Below are 26,361 nucleotides of genomic sequence, written 5' to 3'. Positions count from 1 at the left end.
TACACAGATCCAGGGGGCACATGCCCCCCATGCCTCCCTTGGAGGTGTGCACAGGGGTTGGAAACCGCTCCCACGCCCCGCAGACAAGCCACTTGCAGTTCCATCCCACACCCCACCAATCCCTGGCTGGCAGGGCCTGCCCCTGTCCCAGCCCCACTCCCACCCTCACTGTGCAGGCTTCCATCTGCACCCTCTGACACACCCCTTCCCCTCCACAGACTTACTGGCCGGACGCTGCTCTCCAAGCTGCTGGGCCACACTCCTTGCCCTGTGCATGCTGCAGCTGTACCCATGCATGTGGCATTTATCAGTGACATTATCGGCCACATCAGACAAAAAAAAGCCAATTGTCAATCATGTCAGTTTTCCTTTTATTGGTGCCGATATGATATGGACTGATGTATCTACTAAAGATGCACTCATAATTACTTCTTATAACAAAAATACTTATGTATTTGTAGTATACACTCTGAATACAACTTAACCAATTACGCTACACAAAAATATCTTATATTATCTTAAAAATCAAAGCTAAGAAGAAGAAAAAAAAAGTTAAGTAAGAGGGAAATGTGGCATGCATTTGAATAGTAACCAAATATTTAAGCTTAGGAAGACGGTACATTCTTTGGTGGATCTCAGAAAGTGGTTTACATACAATATATGAAAGGGGCTTAAGAATTGTAAAAGAAGGAAGACAGTACCCGGGAATCAGGGGATTGAGGTTTTATAATCGAAGGTTATACAATGCAGGTTTTATAACTGGATAAAATAAATAGTCTTTATTTTATCCTAGAGGAGTGGTTCTCAACCTCATTAGACTCAAGGCACCCCTTAGAAAATACCAGCTCTTAGCATTTACTCATTTTTGACTATGGGAAAATAGTAGAATAATTCTTCTGTTGCAAAGAACTCCAACAGGTCCGAATGTTTTTAACACTCTGGATTCCTGTTTGAAATCTCTAGGTTCATCCTGTGAATAATGTCTGTACAGAACAGGGCTAACACTGCATGGCAGCACATGGCATGCTTGAAAGTGTCAAAACACCCTAGGGTGCCATGGCACTCTGGTTGAGAATCAGTGGCCTAAAGGATGTATAATACTGGTTAGTATTATGAATATGAAAGCCTACATTTGGATATTTGGCTGATACCACAAGGAATTGATTCATAACAGCGAAATAATAACATAATAATAATTCATAACAGCGAGGCAGGCAGAGAGCACGGAGGGAGCGCAGCGAGGCGGGCAGGGAACGCAGCAGAATGCGGAGCTGCGTAGGTGGCAGCAGCGGCTGGGCCGCGGTGAGGCAGGCAGGGCCGGCCTGCGGGCCCCAGTTGGCAGCGAGGGGAGGGGAGCTGCTTACCCCCATGGGGCCCGGGGGAGCGGCCCCACGTGGAAGGCCAAGCAGCAGCCACTGGTACTGCCGGCCCGCGTCTGCCTCCTCACCCCCCCCGCCCACTTCAAGCCAGCCCCGCTGTCCTGTCCTGTCCCGCCCCGCCCCGCCCCACAGCAAGGCTGCACCTGCTCCACCAGCCAGTCTCCCATCGGGCACTGTGGCTCTCCGGGCCCAGCCGCCCGCATGCAAGGCCCCAAGGGGGCCGCTTCTCACGTGCTGCTGGGGACGGGAAGAGCCCGGCTGGGTCTGCACCAGCCAGCAGAAGCGGCGATGGAGCCGTGTGCCACTCGGGATGGGATGAGCCTGCACCGGTCAATCCCGAGCGGCACACAGCTCCGCTGCTGCTTCTGCTGGCCAGTGCAGACCTGGCCAGCCTCCTCCCATCCCCAGCAGCACACAGCAAGCCGGCTTCAGCTGCATGCTGCTTTTCCTGGCCGGTGCCAACCCTGTTCTGCCCAGGTGGGTCCTGCAGCACCATATCAACCCGGGCATGGCACTGGCAGGCTGGGTGGGCCCCAGGTTAATCCCAGCCTGGCCCCGCGGCTTCCCCAGCACCAGGTCAGCCTGGTTGTAGCCAAGCGGCTCCTGCAGCACCATGTCAACCCAGGCATGCATGCCATGTCAACCAGCACCATGTCAACCCCTGCAACTTCACTGGTGTCAAAGGTCACGTGACATCACTTCCTGATATGATACCACTTCCTGTGACATCTTTGAATATGGCTCGCCGGCCCACTGAGTGATAAAAAGTCCGTGATCCAGTCCCACATTCAAAAAGGTTGGACACCTCTGGTTTAAACAGAACGTGCACTTCATCTTGATTTGCTTTGTTTTCTGGGTAAGGTTTGGAGGGGGGTATTTTTTGTCTGTTTTTTACTTAACAACAGTTTTTATGAGCTCAAATCTATACACAAGAACAAAAGTCTAAATTGTGAAAGTTTAGCTCTCACCTACATACACATTTAGTTTTGGAATGAGAGAGAGAGAGAGAGAGAGACTTAATTTTTAAACCCCTATTATAAAAATAACAAAAACAAATGGTAAAAGCGCAAAGGTATGTGGCCCTCCCGGGGCGGAGCATAAAACACTTGTTACCAACAAAATACCATGTCATCAGAGCAGACCCATATCTAGGGGTGTGCGGGGCCGGGGGGTGGTAAGCGGCCAAAGCATGGAGCGGGGGGGGGGCAGAAGGGTGGCATACGGCCAGAGCACAGGGGAAGGGGGTGATGAGTGGGCAGAGTGCAGAGCCTGTACGGCACTGTCCACAGGGCCCAGAGCAGTCATCCCAACTGGCGCCCCCCACGGACAGCCCCAAATCAGAGTTTGAAACCCCCTCCCCCATGCCTTTAATGGGGTTACACATATAGGACCAGGTGTCTGTTTTCTTCCTTGAAGCGGATCTCCCCAATGGCCTAACACAACACAAACTGGTACACATTTTGTTGCAAGGAGAAGTGTCCAAAATCAAAATATGACATGTGCCCAGGCCAGAAAAGGAGTTGGAATCAGCCCCTGTGGCTTTTCAGAGTTACAATCTTGGCCTGTCCCAGCAGGAAATTGGCAAGGCAGGTCATGCTTTCCTTGGTCACTTGATACAGGATAGAAAGATGTACACAGTCTCAGAGAAATCCAGTCCAGTGCACCAAGAGTATGTCAAGGGCAACAAAGAGCAGCTACAGTAGGGGGCAGTCCTGGAAGACAGTCTCCTCCTCTCAGAAGTGGCAGGCCACCAATGCTGACAGGTCTAAGTGATGGACAAAAGGGCCCGTGGCCAGAGCCCCATGCACCAGTCACCACTGGAGGTTACTAGTTCTCTTGGCTATGGGTAGCTTGTAAAGGGCGCACCACACTGGGCACACTTGCTCTGGTGTTGCTACCACTAGGCACCATCTCCAAGGCATTTTAGGGCGGACAGAGAGGATATGGGAATGACAGACTTTGATCATGTGTACAGTGCCTTCCCAGAAAGAATCTCAAAGCAGATCCCACCAGTGTTCTTGTTAAACACAGGAAGGGACAGCAAAGTTCTGGGCTCACCATCCTCACTGCTGTCTACAACTGGAGAAATAGGCAGAAATAGAGGGGTCTGGCTAGTAAGTTGCCATTGGAGAGGGCTTGTTGTGTGAGCAGGTGGTCTTCTCAGATCTCGGCAGGATCTGTGAGCACTTGGCTCAATGGCTGTAAGGTGTCCAATAACCAAGAAAGAGAGAGAAAGATAAAATAATGTGTGTGGTTGGACACACCACTTTTTTCTCACTGAGTTTAGGAAATAGATACTTGCTGAGCAGAAAAAGCAGAGGTTTACTATACTGGTCATCTGAAGTTGCATCTGAAAATCTAAAAGGGGACTTTCACTTTAAGCCCACTCTATAGGAAGGAAGGCTGCAGTTAAGCTTCCAATGACATATAATAAAACAGAGTTTCTGACATTTTTCTTGCATAGTCATAGAACCCCTCTTCTTTCAATTCAAATTTAAATGCCCTGCCAGTAGCAGTGACAACACAGGGTTAGAAGACAGCACCTAACATACAAGGGTACAACCATGAACAAGAGGAGGATAGTTGAAGTAAGAATTAACACAACTCTAATGCACCTGTTGCCACTTTTGGCCAATTCCACATTTGGTATCGACAGTAAGACTGCACATCATCCATAATATTAAATTCCTCATAAATTAGTCTAATCCAAGGTTGCCAACCCAAGAAATTTAATGATAATCTTCAAGCTTTTTACTGACAGCCTAACAGACTAATGTTTTTAATGATATACAGTAAAAGCTTTGTTATCCAGCACCCACGGGGAATGGAGGGTACCAGATAAAAAAAATATCCCGGATAACTGAGCGGCACGAACAGGCATCTTTGCCTGTTCAGGCCGCCACCTGTCTTGCCGCATCTGGGGTGCCACCGCCCTTCCTGTTGTGTTGCTGCCCCTCCCACAGGCCCCATGGGCCCCAAGGGACAGGGAGGGGGGACCCACGCAGCCTGCAATGCCGCGGGCTGTGGGGGCTTGGCAGCGCAGGCTGCTTTCCCCCGGCCATGGGGGCTCTGCAAAACTGGAAGTGCCATAGTGGACACTTCCGGTTTCACTTTTCCCTTACAAGCCGGCATGCTGGTTAACGTAGCATGCCAGCTTGTAAGGTGCTGGTTAACATAGCTTTTGCTGTATATGTTTTATATAATATAAAATTGTAATTCTTCTGCCAAGCCAGGGCCTGCTGCAAGGCTCTAGTTATAAGGGCTTGGTTCCAATTTAGAGATCTAACATTAACCATAGTAAAAGAGTTTGATTAACAGTGAAAAGTATGCAGTTAAAAAAAATGCTTATGTTGGCACCCGGCTTGGCCAAAGAAATAGTTTTATACTGGGCTTCCCCACTTCCTGCTGACATACACACCCCACACCCCAATGCCCTGAACAACATCCTGCACCATACTGCATCCCACCCACCAACCCACCCTGTGGACTTACCCCTGCCAACTCTACTCCCCGCATCCTGGCATGGACCCCACTAAAGAAGAGTATCTTTGACCCAGTAGTATTACAGGCAGCCTGAGAGACAGAGGCAGAAGCACGTAAATGAGAAAATGCTCCCTGCACGGTGCTGCACTCTTACTTGGACACCAGGGCTAAAGACAGACATTACATATAAACTGGTTTAAGTGATCAGAAACTGGTTTAAATCTGTGATAAAACAGATGTTCAGTGCATATAAACCAGTTTGAAAATGGCTGAAACTGGTTTGAGATAAGCCTGGTTGAATGTAGTATCAAACTTAAATAGTTTGGGTCAAACTGGTTTGTATAATGTCTGTCCCAAACCCAGTCTGGTTCAAGCTAAACCAGACACCCCCCCAGCATCCCAGCATGCTCTCTGGGCTGGGCAGGGCTCTCTATTCCCCAGCAGGGATGGCTCCTTCCCTCTGCTCCCTGGCTGCAGCTCTGGCAGAGACTTGCAGGCACAGCAGGGTCTGCTGGTTTCCCCATTCCCCCTCCCCCTGCTCTCACCACTCACTGCTTAAGCAGAGATCCCTTCTTCCTCTCTCCCACAGCATGGACTGTAGCCAGCATTTGGTATGCTACTTAATGCTGTGTAAGGCTGATAGGCAGTGTCCACTTAGGGTTTTTTGGAGGTAATCAACAGCTCAGATGGTAATAGATTCATAGATTCATAGATGTTAGGGTCGGAAGGGACCTCAATAGATCATCAAGTCCGACCCCCTGCACAAGCAGGAAAGAGTGCTGGGTCTAGATGACCCCAGCTAGATACTCGTCTAACCTCCTCTTGAAGACCCCCAGGGTAGGGGAGAGCACCACCTCCCCTGGGAGCCCGTTCCAGACCTTGGCCACTCGAACTGTGAAGAAGTTCTTCCTAGTGTCCAGTCCAAATCTGCTCTCTGCTAGCTTGTGGTCATTGTTTCTTGTAACCCCCGGGGGCGCCTTGGTGAATAAATCCTCACCAATTCCCTTCTGTGCCCCCGTGATGAACCCATAGGCAGCCACAAGGTCGCCTCTCAACCTTCTCTTGCGGAGGCTGAAAAGGTCCAGGTTCTCTAGTCTCTCCTCATAGGGCTTGGTCTGCAGGCCCTTGACCATACGAGTTGCCCTTCTCTGGACCCTCTCCAGGTTATCCGCATCCTTCTTGAAGTGTGGCACCCAGAATTGCAGGCAGTACTCCAACTGCGGTCTGACCAACGCCCTATAGAGGGGAAGTATCACCTCCCTGGACCTATTTGTCATGCATCTGCTGATGCACGATAAAGTGCCATTGGCTTTTCTGATGGCTTCGTCACACTGCCGACTCATGTTCATCTTGGAGTCCACTAGGACTCCAAGATCCCTTTCCACCTCTGTGCCACCCAGCAGGTCATTCCCTAGGCTGTAGGTGTGCTGGACATTTTTCCTCCCTAGGTGCAGCACTTTGCATTTCTCCTTGTTGAACTGCATCCTGTTGTTTTCTGCCCACTTGTCCAACCTATCCAGGTCTGCCTGCAGCTGTTCCCTGCCCTCCGGCGTGTCCACTTCTCCCCATAGTTTTGTGTCATCTGCAAACTTGGACAGAGTACATTTGACTCCCTCGTCCAAGTCGCTGATGAAGACATTAAAGAGTATCGGTCCAAGGACCGAGCCCTGCGGGACCCCACTGCCCACACCCTTCCAGGTCGAGACCGACCCATCTACCTCGACTCTATGGGTGTGACCCTCTAGCCAATTTGCCACCCAGAGGACCGTGCAGTCATCCACATCACAGCCTCTTAACTTGTTCACCAGTATGGGGTGGGATACCATATCGAAGGCCTTCCTGAAGTCTAAGTATACGACATCCACCCCTCCTCCTGTGTCCAGGCGTTTCGTAACCTGTTCATAGAAAGAGACTAGGTTGGTCAGCACGATCTGCCCGCCACAAACCCGTGCTGGTTTCCCCTCAGCATAATTTGCCCTGCCGGGCTCTCACAAATGTGAGCCTTGATAATTTTTTCAAAGACTTTACCAAGGATGGAGGTGAGACTGACCGGCCTATAATTGCCCGGGTCCTCCTTCCTCCCCTTTTTGAAAATGGGGACCACGTTAGCCCTTTTCCAGTCCTCCCGGACTTGGCCCGTGCGCCACGAGCGTTCAAATATTCCCGCCAGTGGCTCTGCAATTATGTCGGCCAGTGCCTTCAGCACCCTCAGATGGAGCCCATCTGGGCCTGCCGACTTAAAGGCATCCAGTTCTTCCATGAATGTGGAATGTCCCTGCATTTCTTCCTTTGGAAAAAGCTGTTTAAGAAGAGCTTGTAATGAGTGAGGCTTTATTTTCTGATAAGGTGTCAAATGCTGATAGCAGAGCTGATAAATGCCCTGTTATCAAGGGGAGAATCCCTCTCTAATCAGAGGTCCTGCTAGGGCCTGGCCATGCCCCCCTCAGCTCAGCTCTGTGCAAGGGAAGGGAGGGCTGCTCTAGTATCTCTGTGATGTCTGTCTGGTTACAAAACTGATTTAGTCTAGCCAGGTTAGATTAACCTGCAAAGACTGACTAAATTGAGGCTCAGGCTTTTTGAATGCCTGTCCCTAGCCCAGATGGCACAACTGTGGTCTGCCTGTCAGAGCTTCAATCAAGCTGTGGTGTAATATTTTTACTGATGGCTAAACACTGTGATGCACTTTACTGACAGCCATTTGCAGCCTAGTTGGGGTTTTTTCAAAACTGACAGTCACTAAATTTATTGACAGTTGGCAACCCTGGTTTTGCTGCTCACAATATGTCTGATAAAAGTTTACTCCAAAGGCAACCGGGACAAAAAAGACATGAGGATATGCAGAGTATCCATAAGAGCTCTTTGCTTTTAACTTTATTAAATATCTAGCAACATCAAAAGGGCAATTAGGTTGTGAACTCTGCCTTAGTTGAGTTCAGTGCCAGACCCTTTTATCAGGAAGGGTCATTGACACAAGAAAATAAAAGTTAAGACAGATCCACAAAGCACTTCGTACACTTTGAACCATCCAGGACACCAAATAAATATTTGTTCTTAAAATGAGGTTAATATGAATCTGAATAAAAGAGTAGATCCAAATGGATTTAAAAGGGTTTCTGTTGTTATTTTTTTTTTAAACTCAGAAATGAATTACACAGATCTTATTAGTTGCCACACAGCTAATTCTGAAGACCAAAGTCCAAAAGAATAAAATGTTGAGTCCTACATTGAAGAGTGTGGAAGAGCCAGTTATAAATCGTATAATTCAACTAAAATTTCACTACTGGCATCAGAGAACTAATTAGAAAGGAAATAAAGATGAGTATTTCATGGGCAGCTGAAATATGGGCAGAGGACTTAAATCTTGTTTAAACTACAATATTTTTCTTCATTTCCCTGAGCCATATAAAGCAAAACTTCTTTTCTGGAAGGAATCATGAAGTGGATACATGCATCTCCAGCCTTATGTATGACAAAGCAGCCAGAGAACTGGCTGGCCTTCTACAAGAGTCAGAAATTGGCTCAGATTGCACATCAATTCAATATTTGTCAACACCATCCTAGCGCCCCAAATCATACTACTGCTCTGCCCAGATCTTTACTCTAAATTCTGTTCTGTTTCCTTTCACTGATAAATCTTTTTCTGCAGTCAGACAGTGACAACTAAAATGATGTAGTTAAAGTAATAAACAGAGAATTTTAAGTAGCCTATCAAAACAAGCAACACTGTGTGAGAGTTAAGACTACGATGATACAAAAGTTTCATTCAAAGTAGCATCTTTACTATACATCAACTGCTAAGACTTATCTTGGTCAAAGAATACTGTATGATTTCACTTGCAACAATTAGCTAGGTTCCAGCTCCTCCCTAGTAATACTATCTGATACAGAAGAGCTACTTCACTATAAAACTTGTAATCTCTATTTGAAGAAAGTCCTTTCAAAGGTATTTCAAGCCTTGAATGAGCCTTGGCAGCATTGATTTCAACTTGTTGATACACCAGGTTTCCTGCCTATACCTTCCTTGAGGTAGGCAAGACAACTGGCCCCAAACTAAGAAATATCCCAGACCTTTAAAAGGTCTAAGTACAATCATTCCACAGCTAAAAACCAAGTCACCTTTGAACATCCATGTTAGCAAGGGAGAATCTGGTGACTGTTTTCTCTGCCAGCCACATTGAAAAATTATTTTAACTTTGAGACATCAAATATTAAAAAAAAAAACAAAAATGTTTAGGCCTGAGAAGTTTGCAAAACATGTTTTAAAAATTCTGCAAGTTAGGAGGTGACTCCTAAATATTTCATGCTTCTTCAAAAATTCTTCCAGGTCTTGAATGCCCTCAGAAGTGTGACATGCTAAAAAATTATTCGATTTCTCCCTACCAAAAAAAAAAGGAGTACTTTAAAACATCAGCTACCTAAATTTGTTTTCTGCACTTATACATCACTGCTGAACAATTAAATATTAAAAAACCCTACTTCTAAAACAGACTATTTCCCCCTTTCTAAGCCAAGTGCAGGATTTCACAGGCACTGGCCAACACTGGTACTATATTTGTTTAAAACATCATGCTTATTAAAACACCTGGAAATAAGGGCAGGCTTTCTTACCCTCTGAAAAGGTTTTTGATTTGTTACTTAACTAAATGTGTTTGTACAGCTTTCCTCAAATCTACAAGTCCTTAATCCACAAGATGTCAGTTGAGGCAATAATTACATTAATAAATTGTAGCCAGTCTAACAGGAAAGAGATGTATAGGCATTTGGAATTAACATCCTGTAAATCGCTTCTGCATCATCCTTTGTCAGTAGAGTTAGTAGGCTTTTTTTTGCTGCCTTTTAGTCATAATTTAACACATTTGACACATTTCATCTCACTCAATGCACTGAACCCTAATACAAAAGAACACCAGTTTGTCAATGGCACGTGATTTGAAGATGAGTATCAGTTAATCTTAGGTGGCTGACAGTGACAAAGATAGCCATACTGGTGACAGCAAAGGGAACCTAAGTGACAAGGAGAGCTCAGACCAGGATATTGAGACAGCAGTTACAATGTCACCAAAATGCAGGACCTCACCAAATCCCATGCAATTGTCTCCAAACTGAAAACCTGCAAACCTCTTCCTAGGGTTTAGAAAAAAGTCTCTGTACTCCTCTTCCTGGAAACACAGGAATTGCTACTTGAACAGACCAGCGAGCTAACTGGTCCAGCAGTCTGTATCAAATGCTTCAGAAAGATGATGCATAAACCCCACTCTGCCCAATGTACACACACCCCAACCCTGAAAAGAGTGACAATTTACACACCAAGTCCCACTGACTTCCATTGAAACCAGTCACAGAATATAGTTAATCACCTTGAGTAAGTCTTTGCAGAACTGAAGCCAACGCTAGCAATTATGAGAGAACCTAATTTTAGGAAATGCTGCTGGTTTGCATTTTAGCTCAAGAACAATTTCAAATCAATACCGGGTAGACAGTTATAAGCAAATTATTGCAACACAACCACATGTTTGTAGGGATGTACCCAAGGTTAGGATTCATAGATGTTAGGGCAGGAAGGGACCTCAATAGATCATCGAGTCCGACCCCCTGCATAAGCAGGAAAGAGTGCTGGGTCTAGATGACCCCAGCTAGATGCTTATCTAACCTCCTCTTGAAGACCCCCAGGGTAGGGGAGAGCACCACCTCCCTTGGGAGCCCATTCCAGACCTTGGCCACTCGAACTGTGAAGAAGTTCTTCCTAATGTCCAATCTAAATCTGCTCTCTGCTAGCTTGTGGTCATTATTTCTTATAACCCCTGGGAGCGCCTTGGTGAGTAAAGCCTCACCAATTCCCTTCTGTGCCCCCATGATGAACTTATAGGCAGCCACAAGGTCGCCTCTCAACCTTCTCTTTCAGAGGCTGAAAAGGTCCAGTTTCTCTAGCTTCTCCTCGTAGGGCTTGGTCTGCAGGTCCTTAACCATACGAGTGGCCCTTCTCTGGACCCTCTCCAGGTTATCTGCATCCCTCTTGAATTGCGGCGCCCAGAATTGCACGCAGTGCTCCAACTGCGGTCTGACCAGCGCCCAATAGAGGGGAAGTATCACCTCTTTGGATCTATTCGTCATGCATCTGCTGATGCATGATAAAGTGCCATTAGCTTTTCTGATGGCTTCGTCACACTGCCGACTCATGTTCATCTTGGAGTCCACTAGGACTCCAAGATCCCTTTCCACTTCCATGCCACCCAGCAGGTCATTCCCTAGGCTGTAGGTGTGCTGGACATTTTTCCTCCCTAGGTGCAGCACTTCGCATTTCTCCTTGTTGAACTGCATTCTGTTGTTTTCTGCCCACTTGTCTAACCTGTCCAGGTCTGCTCGCAGCTGTTCCCTGCCCTCCAGCATGTCCACTTCTCCCCATAGCTTTGTGTCATCTGCAAACTTGGACAGAGTACATTTCACTCCCTTGTCCAAGTCGCTGATGAAGACATTAAAGAGTATCGGTCCAAGGACCGAGCCCTGCGGGACCCCACTGCCCACACCCTTCCATGTCGAAGCCAACCCATCCACTACGACTCTCTGGGTGCGACCCTCCAGCCAATTCGCCACCCACCGGACTGTGTAGTCATCCAAGTCACAGCCTCTTAACTTGTTCACCAGTATGGGGTGGGATACCATATCGAAGGCCTTCCTGAAGTCTAAGTATACGACATCCACCCCTCCTCCTGTGTCCAGGCGTTTCGTAACCTGGTCATAAAAAGAGACTAGATTGGTCAGGCACGATCTGCCTGCCATGAACCCGTGCTGGTTTCCCCTCAGCATAATTTGTCCTGCCGGGCTCTCGCATATGTGAGCCTTGATAATTTTTTCAAAGACTTTGCCAAGGATGGAGGTGAGACTGACTGGCCTATAGTTGCCCGGGTCCTCCTTCCTCCCCTTCTTGAAAATGGGGACCACACTGGCCCTTATCCAGTCCTCCGGGACTTGGCCCGTGCACCATAAGCGTTCAAATATTCCCGCCAGTGGCTCTGCAATGATGTCGGCCAGTGAGTTCAGTACCCTCGGATGGAGCTCATCCGGGCCTGCCAGCTTAAAGGCATCCAGTTCTTCCAAGTGACTCTGCACCATCTCAGGGTCTACGCATGGAAGTCTGGCGCCTTGCTGCTGCCTCTCTACAACCCCAGTGAGAGACTTGTCGTGCCCCTCGCTTAGGAACACTGAGGCAAAGAACTCGTTGAGAAGTTCAGCCTTGTCCCCCCTGTCTGTCACCAATTGTTTCTGCCCATTTAGCAGGGGTCCTATTCCTCCCTGGGCCTTCCTTTTACTCCCTATATATCTAAAAAACAATTTCTTCTTGTCCTTTACTTGGGATGCCATCCTCAGCTCCATGGTAGCTTTGGCCCGTCTAACTGCCTCCCTACAAGCATGAGCAGAGGAGGTATACTCGTCTTTGGTGATCTCTCCCTGTTTCCACTTTTTATGTGCTCCCCTTTTGGCCCTTAGGCTGCCCTGGATTTCTGCAGTCAGCCAGGGAAGCCTCCTGGCCCCTTTCCCTCTTCTACCCCGCATGGGGATCATCTTGCTTTGTGCCCGAAGGATCATTTCCTTAAGGCACAGCCACCCTTCTTGGGCTCCCATCATTTCAAAACTCCTACTCTGCAGTGCATCCTTGACTAATCGCCTGAGTTCACTTAAATCAGCTTTCCTAAAGTCTAGTACTTTCACCCTACTAGTTACCTTACCCACTCGACGTCTTATGGTGAATTCTATTATTAGGTGATCACTGTCCCCCAGATGGCTACTGATCTGTAGGTCCCCTACCATGTCATCCCCTGTTGCCAATACCAGATCCAGTATGGCATTCCCCCTAGTGGGACCATGTACCTCCTGTGTCAAGTGGAGGTCCTGTACACAGGTTAGAAACCTGCGTGAGCGGTGGGACTTTGCCATCTGCATCTCCCAGCAGATGTCTGGGTAGTTTAGGTCCCCCATGACTACCGCCTCTTTAGCTTTTATGGTCTCCGTGAGCTGCCTCAGGAGCCCTGCATCTATTTCTTCCCCTTGATGTGGGGGTCTGTAGCAGACCCCTACCACCAAATCCCTTTCTCCTTGCCCCCCATGTAGCCTAACCCATAATCTTTCTACTTCCTCATCCTTGGATTCCGTCTTGATGAGGGTTGACATATATTGCTCATTGACATAGAGCGCAACCCCTCCCCCTTTTTTCCCCACCCTGTCCTTTCTGTACAATCTAGGAGGGAGAGAAAGAACAAGCAGAGTGGAGAAACAGAAAATAAAAGGAAAACATGGGAAGCAACAAGGAAGCTTCTCATTTGTGCTGTACAACAATTACATCAGTTAGTGTGTCAGTTTCTGGAGAAGTTTATATAGCAACTTCCCTTAGCCCAGGTCTCAAATGAGGAATGGATGTTCCTGTTCTTGGCTACCCTATAACTCATAAAAAGGGACAGAATTCTGTTAGCCCTGAAAATAAATAATCTTATGTCTAAATCAAGCATCCTTACCATCTATTACATTTACCTACTAACATCACAAGCAACATCTAAGACTTCTTTAAATATATGTTTCCTTTTTTCTAACCGCTTGTTTACTGCATGCTCTTGACAGTGTCTGGCCTCTGAAAGGTTTAACCAAGGTCCTGTGGCAACTTTCCCTCTTGTCGTGAGGGAGGAGTCTTGTTCTGTTTTTTAATCTTCACAAACTCACAACCTTGTGCTGAAATTTCCAAGGGAAAAAACTCAGAGAGAAAGGAAAGCTATATGTAACACACTTCTCCTGAGTTATGAAGCAAGATCTCCATTCAATAATCTAACAACTTCAGAAACTGTTCAGGCCAGGCAACTGATTATGGCATGGTAAAAACCAGGTTGGGGAAGACAACTAACCTCCAGTGGCTAAAGAATAAGGCGACTCTCCCTGTCTCACAGAACAGCATTCAAACTTCTACATGTAAGTCCAGAAGGGGCGCTTCACCATTGCTGCATTTCACAGGCAAGCAAGTTCTTTGTTTTAGACTCGTTGATGGCTACCAAAGCTCTATTTGTAAACCTACAAGTTTGATAACAGTGGGCAGGAAAAAAAGGTCTTCCTCCTCTTCTTCTTTCAACCTTGTATTTATTTATTTTGGAGCAAATTTGTTTAGAGTTTTCTTTACTGAAAGAGAGAGAGACAAAGCCTGGAAAACTAGCTCAGCAGGGCAAAAGTTTAGAAGGCTTATCAGCAAGTGAAAACAGGCTTTTGAAAATGCTTATATAAACCCACCTTAACTTTATTTTAAGCACAGAACAGTAGCTATTGGTACCACTCAATGTTATAAAATACATGTATCCAGCCATCCATCAAAAAGGAGTGTTGTTGCCTCATTGTTTCCTTTTAGACAAGACACTTCCCTCTTCTGCTCTGACCCTATAATGGGATCTGTTCAGGTAGACCTTTTATGCCCAAGCAATGATTAATTAAAAAAAACAACAATATTTTTTACAGGCAACGTGGTCAACCTGTAGAATTGGGATCTTAGTGATCATTGATTGTAAGGTCAAAAAAAAGCTTTCCAATTACCTAACACCCTGAGAGTCCATCTGTAGGGTATATGCATGAACTCCAAGGCAGATGCATTTAAAGTCCAATTCCACTGGAGGGAGGAAAGAGGGAGTAGTTGACTTTGATGAGCTTGGGATCAATCCCTCAAGCATAAATTAGAGATTAAACTATTTTCTGCTACACACATTCTAATTTTAATCTACTATTTTGAAATAAATCAGACTGGCATGAAAAGAGTATGGTGTTTTAAGCAAATGGCACATGTGCAAAGTAATCAGAATATGGAAAGCAGCCACCAGTCAAAGACTTTCTTCTCTTGAAATGCACTCAGCTTGTACCCTGTTGGGCTGATTGAGCATACAAAAGTTAAAAGAAATAGAACACCATTAACTCGACTTTTACTAATACCCAGTAAGGTCACTGTCAATCTGACCACTACAGTATATAAAATTTCCTTCAAAGGTTGTTTCTAGGAGGTTGGCTTTTTTTTTTTGCAACAATTGTATAATTAGATTTTTCAAAAAAAAAAATATAACCTTCGACCTTTCACATGCAGCTAGCTGTGTCAGCTTCAGAACACATGTTCTATTTTGCAAACATGTCAACATGGTGTGATGGATACTTTGACAAGTGCTGATGTTGCTATGAAAAAACACGATCTCTGCCCACTGAAATTTGCTAGGGGGAAAAAACCAAACTTGGCTAATTTCCTCCTCCTTCCCTCCCTCTCCAGTACCAAACAGAAATTCACTAAATCTCTATACTTTAAAAAAATGGATTTAAGACTAAAAAAAATGGTTTAAGTTCATTACTTCACTCGTCCTCTGAATCTAGGAACCACAATAAAAAAAAAAAGTCTGCCTCTTCTCCTCAATCAATACAATCCCTTAAGAGTTCAAGCTTCAAAACATTCACATAAAATATTAGCTTTATATATTTGCAGTAGATAAACTGAACTAGCAAGACAATCAATCAATTTTCAATTACTTTTGGCATCTCGATAAGATGATAGTGCACATACTAACAATCAACAATAGTCTGCTAATGAGCAGGCTCATACCTTATGGGAATCATGAACCTTTCAAGTGGGTAATTAACAATAATTATTTGCAATAAATATGTATTTTTCTGTAGTCATGATCAGTATATAGTGTTTGTAATCTGAGGCGTATTCACATGACAGACTTGGTTGTACTGTTTTATTCCAGGCTGTGTCCATATACTCTTAGATTAGGCATTTCTGAAATGCATTTATAAAATTGCAGGTGTACTGAGAGCCATATCTTTATTTACTTGCAAGCACAGCACAATATTTTATGTCCCAGTAGACTTGTTCTAAATTATGTTGTACTTACAACGTCAAACTTTTGGGTGATGTTTCCCTGGACGTCAAGTAAATAAACCTTGCCATAATGTGTTCCCAGGGCTAAAAACTGGAGAGAGAGAGAGAGAGAGAGAGAGAGAGAGAGAGAGAGAGAGAGAGAGAGAGAGAGAGAGGGAGGCAGATTAAATAAATACAACATTATGAGTACAAGCAGCTAAAGTTCTTTAAGATGTTTAGCAGATTAATGATTAAAGGTGCCCTAAAAGAAAATATTCCATGGACAAAGCTTATTGTAGCTGCTCCTGAAGAATAAAACAGGGCTTGAAGCCCATATTATTGTGATAGTGCAAGTTAGCTGTCAGAATGAGTCATGAGGACCCTCATCTACTGACAACTAATGGTGTGTCTGCAGTCTGTACACACTGCCTGATGGACTGTGGCAGCAAATTAAAAATGCAGTGTGAAAGCAGGGACTAACATACACTTGAAAACAAAGCCATGGAAGTGATTAAGGAATTAGTTATAGTTTTGGTTTTAACTCTCCTTTGCCATTCAAAGAAATATTTAACACACAAAAATACCACTATTTGGCTAGGCCAGTAGTACACATGTAATGTGAAAAGGTAGTCTAAGCTTTGTTTAAATGTACCTATCATCCAGCTGAGTTTACTTTCCTTAGGTAACACTTCTACAATTAACACTGGGTACATCCACAAAATAAATGAAATTTTCCTGCGTCAGACGATAACCTACATTTTTTTTTTAATCTTAACATGTTTATCTAGTAACTTTGAGACCCACTGTTAATTGAACTGTGTGAACTAGCCCTAAACAAAGCAGGAGAAACTTCAGTACTATTTGACACATGACAGAGAGATTTTTTCTCTTTCTTTTGGCATTACTCAAATAGTATGGGCTCCTAAATTCTCTGTATTTCACTGCATGTGAGCATGCTTCATTGCAACCTATAATGAAATGCTCAAATTTACAGGCACTACTAAGCGTGTCAGTCAAGCAGCACAATCTTTAAAAAATAACCTTATAGAAAGTCAAGGTTTAAAAGGATTTATCAAAATGGAATTGCTTAAAATGAAATTTCAGTTCAGGCACTTAAAATATGAAGCTACATTAAAGAGGAGTCAAAAAAGGGAAAGAAGGGGTTCATTAGAAATTCATCCCCTGCAATGCCTTTCACTCCTGCAAGGTTGCCTTTTTTCAGAAAGAAAAAAGTCCCCCGGGTAAAAAAATCAATACTGGTTAATAAAACATCAGGTGTGCAGACATAACTAGGTATGACTATGCTACTGCACAGGCCTGCTTGAATGCACCAGGTGCCATGACGATTAGTCATCCAGTGCAGACAGCGAGCCTGGTGAAAATATGATGCTTTAGCATTGAAAGAAAAAAATAATTCTGGGGAGAAATTAGTCTGAATAGAAGAAACCAGACTTTGGTACTTCCAACAAAGCCAAATTGCATTAAATCAGAGATACATGTGCAATAGGGCAGTAATTTTATTCAGGTTGACTCTTTTCTAGAGTATGATTCAAAAACAAAACCTACCATCCATGTTTATTTTTAAGCTTTCTATTGTAAGACACCTATTCCTAAAAGACCCCAATACCCTAGCTTCGAACAATATTGATCCTTCTCATAAATAGTGTATCTAGTTTGCTAGAAGACTAGAAGTGTTTGGATAGTTAAAACAGCTCTACTGTGGTGTCACTTTTTGTGCTGCTATACTTAAGGTGTACCTGTGCACTTCCATATATACATAAACGTTATTCATCTGTTAGCCAGGATGTAAAAAGGTCATTGGATCAGTAGCAGTTTTGGCCAATTTTCCAAATGCCAGTTTAATTTTAAGGAAGTCTAAAGGTTTGTGAGAGAGACTTGTGGTCTTCATCAGTACTATCACAAAAATGTTAAAATTAAAAGTATGATCTTAAACCATCATAAACAGAGCAACTCCATAGTACTTTGAGTAAGAGAAATAAACTGCATATTCTGAACCCTGCATGTAGTATTTAACAGACAGATACCACAACAGCAGCTGTTAAGGAGTCATTACTATGTTTCAAAAAGTGCTAAAAAATGCACACAAGAATACTATAAGTATTAGGTTTTTTTAACAAAAAACAATAGGTGTTTTGTAAAGTCATGCACATGTGACTTTCAAGTATCCTGTACTTTATCTTTGGCATATTAAAGACATTTTGTCTGTCCCTTTTTTTTCCCTTAATCTCACAAAACTATTCTTTTAGTCTCACGACTAAATTCTTTTTTTCCCAACCCCGCATATCAAACTTCAATGTTTTCTTAGTAAAGAAACTAGATGGAGGGGAGGGAGAAGGATCCTGAACTGAATACATACCAAGTACAATTCATTTGTAAAAGCTTATTTTAATTATTTTATTTTCCATAATATTAACAATACCTCACTTGTCTTCCACAGATAAACACTCCCTAAACCAACCTCCAGCATGATCGAGTTTGTACAGTTGAACTGTTCAAAACGAATAAGCACAATAGATGCCAAGGTCCTTACTGAATAAAATGCAGCTGAGATCATATTGTCAAAGGGAAGAACATATGCACAAAAAGATATTTAAAAATCAGCAAAACAATGTCTGCATTTCCCAGCCCTGCAAGGTGAGAGAATACCTTTTCATGCACAGTCATGCAACTGGCTACATCCTTCTGAAGAATTTCAGACACTCCATTAGTAAGCCTTTCATATTTCAGCTTGGGTTCTTCTTCACTTTCATCTTCCTACATTATTAAGAGATTAAGAGAGAAAGATTATTTTAACAACTTCAAATTTATATTTTAAAAAATGGTTAAAAATTCCCATAGACCATCACAGAGCAACAGCCACAGATGGTTCCTTTTGATCTCTTAACAGCCACTACAACTGAAAGCCAAACTTCCATGTTTCATTCCAGTTATTCGTACCAGAGTACTGGATGCAAATAAATACTGTAAATACATAAATCAATACAATTATACTATACAGAGGCACTTAGTTGACAAGCAGGGGGAAATGTACATGAGTACTTAGCAAAATGGAAGCTAGTCATTCCCAATTAAGAAAAAAAAAATATAAATATGAATATGGTAAAGGTGGTGATGATAAAATAAGATATGCAGCTATAGCCAATTATAGCTCTGAGCCAAAGCATGCATGCTATAAGAAACTTGAGGACCTTTACAAGATGCTGCACCTCTGTAGGAAGGACAGACACAAAATGCTGTAAATAAAAATAAAAATATCGGCTAGGAATATGTTAATTGTATAGAATGCCTCAATGGCTTTATGTTAAAACCAAAGAGAAAACCACACACAATCCAGTAGAAACATGCTGCTGCAAACTGTGAAGGGAGATCTGGATGCCATACGGCTAATATGAATGAACTGTGACCTAGAACCCTTCTAGAGCCTCAAATCTACCCTGTCATTACCCCTTTAAGCTAAGTACAGACATTCAAAAAAGCCCAAGCCTGAACCGATTCAATCTTTGCAGGTTACTCTAACCTGCGTAGAATGAACCCGCAAGCAAGTGAACAGATATTCACTTTCAATTCCAGAAACTCAGGCACATGCCTGCAGTGGCTAAGGCCAGAAGCTGGGGGCATTAGAGTAACCCTCTCTTTTCTACAGTGGCCAAGGGAAGCTGATCGGGGGAGGGGGGGGGAAGAGAGTTGTGGGGGGGAACAGGCTCCAGAAGGCCCAAGTATGATTGGGGAGAGGTTTAAACCCCAACCCTGGCCTGCAAGAAGCACCGCTGGGATGTGCCTGGAGGTGGAGAGGGAGGGCGGGGGAAGCAGCCCTTGCCAGGCTTTTGTGGGGGTGGGGGGAAGAATTGTGACCAGACTGAAAGGCTTAAGCAGCGAGAGCAGGGGCAGGGCCAAACCCTGGCCCTAGGCCTGAGGTGAAGGGGGGGGGGAGGGAGGGAGAACCACAAAGAAGTGGGGCTGGCAGGCACCTCCAGAAGGTCCTCCAATGTCTAGTTCAGCCCCTGCCCAAGACTTGACCAGACCCTCCAGTAGAAGCACTATACTCTAAAGAGCAGAGGGTATGCTTGCTGGAGGGCTCTGTACTGCTGGGGGAAAAAATTACCAAGGGCTTCCTGCTGCCAGTTTTCCCCCTCGTCCCACAGCGGGGCCCAGCGCTGCATCCCTCCAGCCATGAGCCCCAAGGCAGTGCTGCAGAGTCCCCTTCCCTTGTTCCCATGGCGGAGGAACACGAGGTAGAGAGCCCAGCCCGCCACAGCGGCTGCATGACAGCCCAACCCAGCCTGGGCACAGGGAGCTGGGAGCACCGAGTTTTCTCTCCCTGGCCCACAACAGCCAGTAGTATCCCCCGGTGCCCCAGTGGAGGCCTAGCACTGCACCCCTCCAGCCCTGAGGCTGCACTGCACAGAGCATCCCCCAGCCCTGCAGCAAGGAAGGAGGAGAGCCCTCTGTGATAGCTCAGTCCAACCTGGGTGCAGAAAGCCAGGAACAACCTGGGGGCACAGCTCCTGTGGCCCCAGCCCGAGCTACAGCTGGCTTGGAAGGGCCCTGCCCCAGCAGCATGGCCAGCCCCTCCACACCTGCCCTCCGCCCCTCCACACCTGCCCCACCATCCACCCACCTTGCCCAGGACAGGGGCTGGGAGGGGTGGCTACGGGGAGCTATGCAGCGATGGTGCTAATGGAGGTTTGGGGGGGGAGGGATTATGGCTACCCCAAAATTCACCTTAGCCCCAGAGCCACCCCTCCCACCCTGCTCCCACCTGCAGTGCAGCCCCCTCTAAACCCCCACACTGGGAAGAGGCTTGCACTTCCCGGCTAGATGCCAGCCAGCATGACTCCCTAACGCAAAGTGGGCAGGGAGGGAGTTTATTCCCTCCCCTCTCCCCTTGGGGAACCCGAGGTGGGGTCTGCCTGGTTGGGGTGCAGTAGCCCCTAATAGGGACACTCAGCTTGCATGGGGTCAAACACCAGAGACAGCAGCTGAGGCTAGCAGACCCTGGCTGCAGTCTCCCCACGGGAGAGGGGGGTGGAATAAGCCCCCTCCCTGCCCCCATCACCTCAGGGTGCCATGCCAGTTGGCATCTGGCCACACCTCCCATCCCTGCCACAGGAGTGGTGGTGGGGAGGGGGACCCTGATAGAGGCTGCTATGCCCCAGCCAGGCAGACCCAGGCTGCAATACCCTGGGGGGAGAGGGGAGGAAGGCAGAAATAAACCCCATCCCTACCTGCTTCACCTTAGAGGGCTACACTAGCTGGTATCTGGCCACACTCCCCATCCCTGCTCTGGCTACAGAGCAAAGCAGTGGGGCCAGCCCTGCTCTCTGGAGCAGACAGCACAGCCCAGCCCAGGGCTGCAGAGCATGCTTTGATGCTGGAGGACTCTGATTTACCTTGAACCAGGAAGGGGTCTGGGACAGAAGTTCCATAAACCGGTTTGACCTCAGTCAGTTAAGCCTGATGCTACATTCAAAAAGGTTTATCTTAAGCCAGTTTCCACCATTTTTAAATTGGTTTATGTGCACTAAACTTCTGTTCTGTTACAGGCTTAAAACCAGCTTCGGATCACTTAAACCAGTTTATATGTAACTTCTGTCCCTAGCTTTAAGCAGGCTAAGTCATCCAGTCAGTACTAAGAACTAAGGAAAGGCAAAAGGCATAAGTGAACAGAAAGGAGAAAGAGCTAAGAAACAAAGGAAGCAAGCTAGAGAGAATCCAGTTGCAGATCTCTCATAAAAGAATGCCTGAGGTGCAGTATACTGCTCAGGTTACATGTGTTCATATGTTACAAAATAGCCTCTCTCAGTAAAATAGACACTTCCAACAGATATATTTCATATTTAATATTTTCATTTGAGCCTATATGTACCAATGGATCCCCTCTATAAAATGGTATTTCTGCAAATAATGATATCCCCACTTCCAATTACAATAAAAAATACCATTAAAAAATGTATCATGAAGATGTCATGTACATATAAAGCATACTATTCTTTTTTATTTCTCGCCCTGATACATATCATTGCTGTGCCCAGTTAAAACAGCTCCTATGTTCTACACTACTGACGGGCAAAGTTATTCCAACACCTACCTCAAAAAAAAGTGTGCAAGCTTTAATTAATACACATAAGGCATGAGCCAGACAGATACGATTTACCTTACCTAATTATTTTAAAGGTTACATAAACTCCCAATAGAAATAGCTTAAAAAAAACCAAACAAACAAAAAAACCCCACACATTCAAGCTTATCATGAAGTTAAAACAACAGAAAAAACAAGGCTTGTCTTCTGAATTAAAAACCAGTACAATTATTTGCAATGTGTTATCATCACCCATTTTATGCTGTACTTTTACACAAAACACACACAAATATATGAAATTATGGTAGAAATTCAGTATTTTATACCATCAACTTAACATGCACATTCTAGAATAAAAGGATTTCAAAAAAATTTATTATTTGAGAGTTTTGTGGCAGAATACGAAAGGGATTAATATAGGGACATCAACAAGCCATGACGTCGTAGTCTAAGGCAAAGTGTCAAAACGTCCACCAAAAAACATTTTATTCAGTAAATCCAACACTGAACAAAGTTGTAACCAGTCAGAATGACAAAGTCAAATTACTTGCTTCTACATGCTTAACAGAAGAAAATTGTAACAAAGAAAAAGCAAAAGCGTGGCGGGGTTACATTTTACTGCAATTAATACATCCCTGCAATCACTGTTATAAATTTTACACTTGAAATGCATGGGTGATCTCTGCATCCTGGAATAAATGTGCAAAGCAAAAATTGAATTCTGGGCATCTAGTGTTTATAATAAAATTCCACATGTTGCTGAAGTCTGGACATCAAATGTGCAACCAATGTGAAAAGTTAATTCTAGTCTCTTGAGTATTTTGCATAAAAGCATTCATCCACGGGCCATTAGATAAAGTTAGTGTAAATAAGTTTTGCCTGTCTTATTTATGAGTGAAAACTAAATCTCTCTTGCACATGCATATACAAAAATATATACTTTCAAAACTCAGCGCACTGAAGCATTCTGCCAGGCCTCAAGAAACGGTAAATAAAAATGAAAAACTTCAACTATTAAGCACAATGATGTACCCATTTCATGCTTTTATGACAGGTATCTTTTATATGTTAAGTAACAGCCTAGGGTAAAGGCAAATTCGAGAGAAATTTTTGCCCCTTGCTGTAAACAAAGGAAATGAAAAATTATTTTTTAAACCGCGAGATTACTCTATTGCTAAAGACTACATATTACATTCTAAATGAGAGAAAACATCAAGTCCATTTAATATACTGAAGTTTAGCATTTTTAAGCTATTTTTCTACTAGGAAAAGCTCTTATGGAACCTGAACTTCTAAGGTAAACACAAGCCAACGTTAATAAAAAGGAAATCAATAATTTTTGTTAAATTTTAATAATCCTGCAAACCTACAAATAAAACCATCAGCAGTCTGAGTTGAGATGACAGTTAGCTACGTTTCTATGACAACCTGGTGGAATAGTACAAGTCCTGACTTGCAGCAAAGCTAAGATATGAACAGAGTGACATTTACTCCATACAAGAAAACTCACAGCTTTCCTTTAAAAAAAATAAATAAATAAAAAAAAAATCAATTTCTCAACTAACATGGATTTTTACTAAGTGTATGGCACTTTTTAATTAAAGACAAGTCCTTTAAACCATCCTAGAGGATTCACAAACATTTGAAAATAAATTTTGTACTACTGTTACTTGAACTGCAGCTTAACATTGAACATTTCTGTTGAATAGAAAACTAGCATTTTATTTTTTAAAAAAGCAGAGTTCTGAAATTCTCGCCCTCTCTTTCACTAAATGTTATTCAAATGAAAACTTAAGAGGTCCAAAGTTCAAATGTTAAAAAAATATACTTTTACACGCCAAGTTTAGGAGCTCTCTGCAAATCTGATTCAAATCTGGGTTGAAGAAGAGAGGGGAAATAAGGAAAGAAATAGAACAACCATGTTACAGCATAACTAATTACCAATTTGTAGACTACAGGAAGACCAATTTAAACCTCATTTTTCATTTGTTTATCTGCTGTTCCATTCTCCATTTCTTGTGCCGAAAATGAAAAGCACTCGAGATATTTTCCTAGTTACTTGTGAACGTTTCCCACATAGAAAACTGATACAATTAACCAATCGTATCAAAGCTATAGCTGCTGTCAATACCCAATTCTTTAGGGCAAATGGAAAGATGCTTTTCTTTCCATTCCTCAAAAAACTGTGCGTGGGTAGCTGGTGACCAACTCTACTCAAAAGCAAAACAAACAGAAGAGGGCTAAAGATGTGGCACAATGTCTTAAAAGTGCCAATTCAGCTAACAGATCACTCATCTGTGTTAATACTACAGACCTACGCAACATAACCTAACTCTCAAGAGATGTTCTTCAAGGGTCAATCCTAGCTTTGTCTACAGGACTACATAGTTAGAACCCCTTGCAAAGGGAAAAACTAAGAAGAGGTCCTTACAGAAACAGTATCAAGCAAGAACCTGTGGGCAGTTCAAGTTTTCCCATTAGTGTATATTCATTCCTCCTGCATAAGCTTTGCCCACAGGACAGTCTGTCATGGGAACTACATGCTCTACTGGTTGCAGATACCCTAATTACGTTATGGACATTGACAGTGAAGTGCCATCCTTCCTGCATGGCTTGTCTTTATAAGTTTCAAAGCCTATGTAGTGTGCTGTAAACAAAGCCTTAGTGGAAATAAACGTAATATATTAAAACATTGTTTGTCTTCATTTCTAATGGATTCTAACTAATCCTATGGCCCTATATTTTTAAGCTCAGAACCAGCAAAGCAGATAAACCTGCATGAACTTGATGAGCAAGTAATTTTGTTGAAGGGTGTTGACTCAGGTGCTCAAAAGTTTCTCATGTGTTGATGCACACTAATCTATTCACTCTTACCTGGGCATATCTGGAAGGAAGAAGGAAGGGGAAATTTTAACTCTCACCAACAACTCTCCTTAGACTTTCCTTCAAGCACTTCCCAATTTCAAAAAGAACCTGCAGCTTTGCCAAAATGCCACATTTCAAGATATACCCAAAAAGAAAGTTTCTCTCACACAGTATATCTAATTATTTTATGCTTCAGGAACATAAGTCAAGTCTGATACTGTAGTCATTCTCTTGGCAACACTTCCAGTTGCTCAGTATTGCTTTCTTTGGATTTAGAGCACAAGCGTTTTCCAGGGAGGATGCTACATACTACATTCTAACACCAACTTTTCCTTGCACTTACATACAGAAAGCATGTAAGCTAGCGATTCTCAATTAGGGTAAAATTCACAGCATCCTGGGATGTCCCAAGAGCCCTGGAGGGTGCCAAAGGTACAGGGAGGAGATGCATGAAATAAGTACAGCCTCTTCTCTTGAGCACATTCATTGCAACGCAGGCTCTGCTCTGTCATCTGCTTCTCCTCCTTCATGGCCCCTTTGCAAGGAGGTAAGCACTATAATAATTTTTTTTTTTTTTAAATGGGGTGCCTGTTAATTCACCAGAGTTATGGAGGGCTTCCTCAACTCTAAAAAGCTTGAGAACCACTGACCTAAGGGAACTAGGTAGATTCAGTTGGCCAACTTTGGACCTTTCAGTAGTGAATCTAAGACCAATAACAGAAATTTGAGCTAGCAAGTTGGTTTATTTGCGCTCTAGTTCTGGCCACTTTTGTTTAGGAACCATGAAAACTTGTAAGCAAAACCAAAAAAATAACTGACTCCAATTATTCTCTTACTTGTTCTAGGCCTATAAAGGTTCAGAGCTTCTTACAGTTATGCGCAGTGCATAAAACTTATCCTTTGTGTGCTGGCTCATAGTAGCTTCACTTGTAGCAAGAATTCTTCAAAAGGCAAAAAAAGATAACAAGACTTCTGTACTTCTGCACAATATCCAGGGAGAATTACTTGCTTCTCTCTATATATGGAAGGACAAAGGTCATGAAAACACATCTAAGAGAACTCAAGTTACCAAGATAAATCTATGGCTGCCTATACACATACTTGAAAAACTTTACTCTTTTCCACTTCTTTGTAGGTTAACATTCATCCTTCTCCCCTCCAAACCATTCCATTGCTGGGACTCCACTATCTTGTCTTCAGACAAGTTTGAGAAAGGGCTGAAGAAGAGTTGGCTCTATGCTGTACTCAAGGTTCGATGCCTGTATGTCTCAGGCACAGCCTCCAAATCTTCTTCCAACTTGAGTTATAAAGGGACCAAACTCCTTCTAAAACAAGCATTTACAATTTAGAGGGTGCCCAGTGCAGCACTTGAATCTAATTAACTTTTGCAGCTAGATCCCTGACAGGCTGGACAAAAAACCAAAAAAGCCACAGCCATTCCAGCTGCAAGAGAAAATACTTTCTTGGTTCTGGAAAGGTGATTAGCACTAAGCCCATAGCCAAGCACAGGAGAGCACTATTCTGATCCTGTGGCTGAGGGAGCTGCTGATCCAGAGGTGGGGGGATGGGGACTCCATCTGCAGAACAGGATTTAAACATATGCCTTTCCTCCCCCACAAGGATGCAAAGGGCTGAAGGGACATCTGCACCTCTTGTAAGAAGCCTCCCAG

The 26,361-nt window shown here is 43.9% G+C and overlaps 1 protein-coding gene across 5 annotated transcripts in view; it reads right to left on the bottom strand.

The window, feature by feature from the left end:
* The window catches only part of VPS41 (VPS41 subunit of HOPS complex), a 166,581-nt gene that overhangs the window by 120,232 nt on the left and 19,988 nt on the right, over positions 1-26,361 (bottom strand). For all 5 annotated transcript variants that reach the window (XM_006267880.3, XM_014602587.2, XM_059728674.1 and 2 more), the window contains 2 exons: positions 18,394-18,501; positions 15,761-15,838 (listed from right to left, as the gene is read on the bottom strand). In XM_006267880.3, coding sequence (XP_006267942.1) covers positions 15,761-15,838; positions 18,394-18,501 — 186 coding nt within the window. The remainder of the gene's footprint in view (positions 1-15,760; positions 15,839-18,393; positions 18,502-26,361) is intronic.

Source organism: Alligator mississippiensis, chromosome 5 (genome assembly GCF_030867095.1).
Source record: "Alligator mississippiensis isolate rAllMis1 chromosome 5, rAllMis1, whole genome shotgun sequence".
Classification (NCBI taxonomy): Eukaryota; Metazoa; Chordata; order Crocodylia; family Alligatoridae; genus Alligator; species Alligator mississippiensis.
The sequence above is the reverse complement of the archived record's forward strand: the minus strand, read 5'-3'. Positions and strand labels throughout refer to the sequence as shown.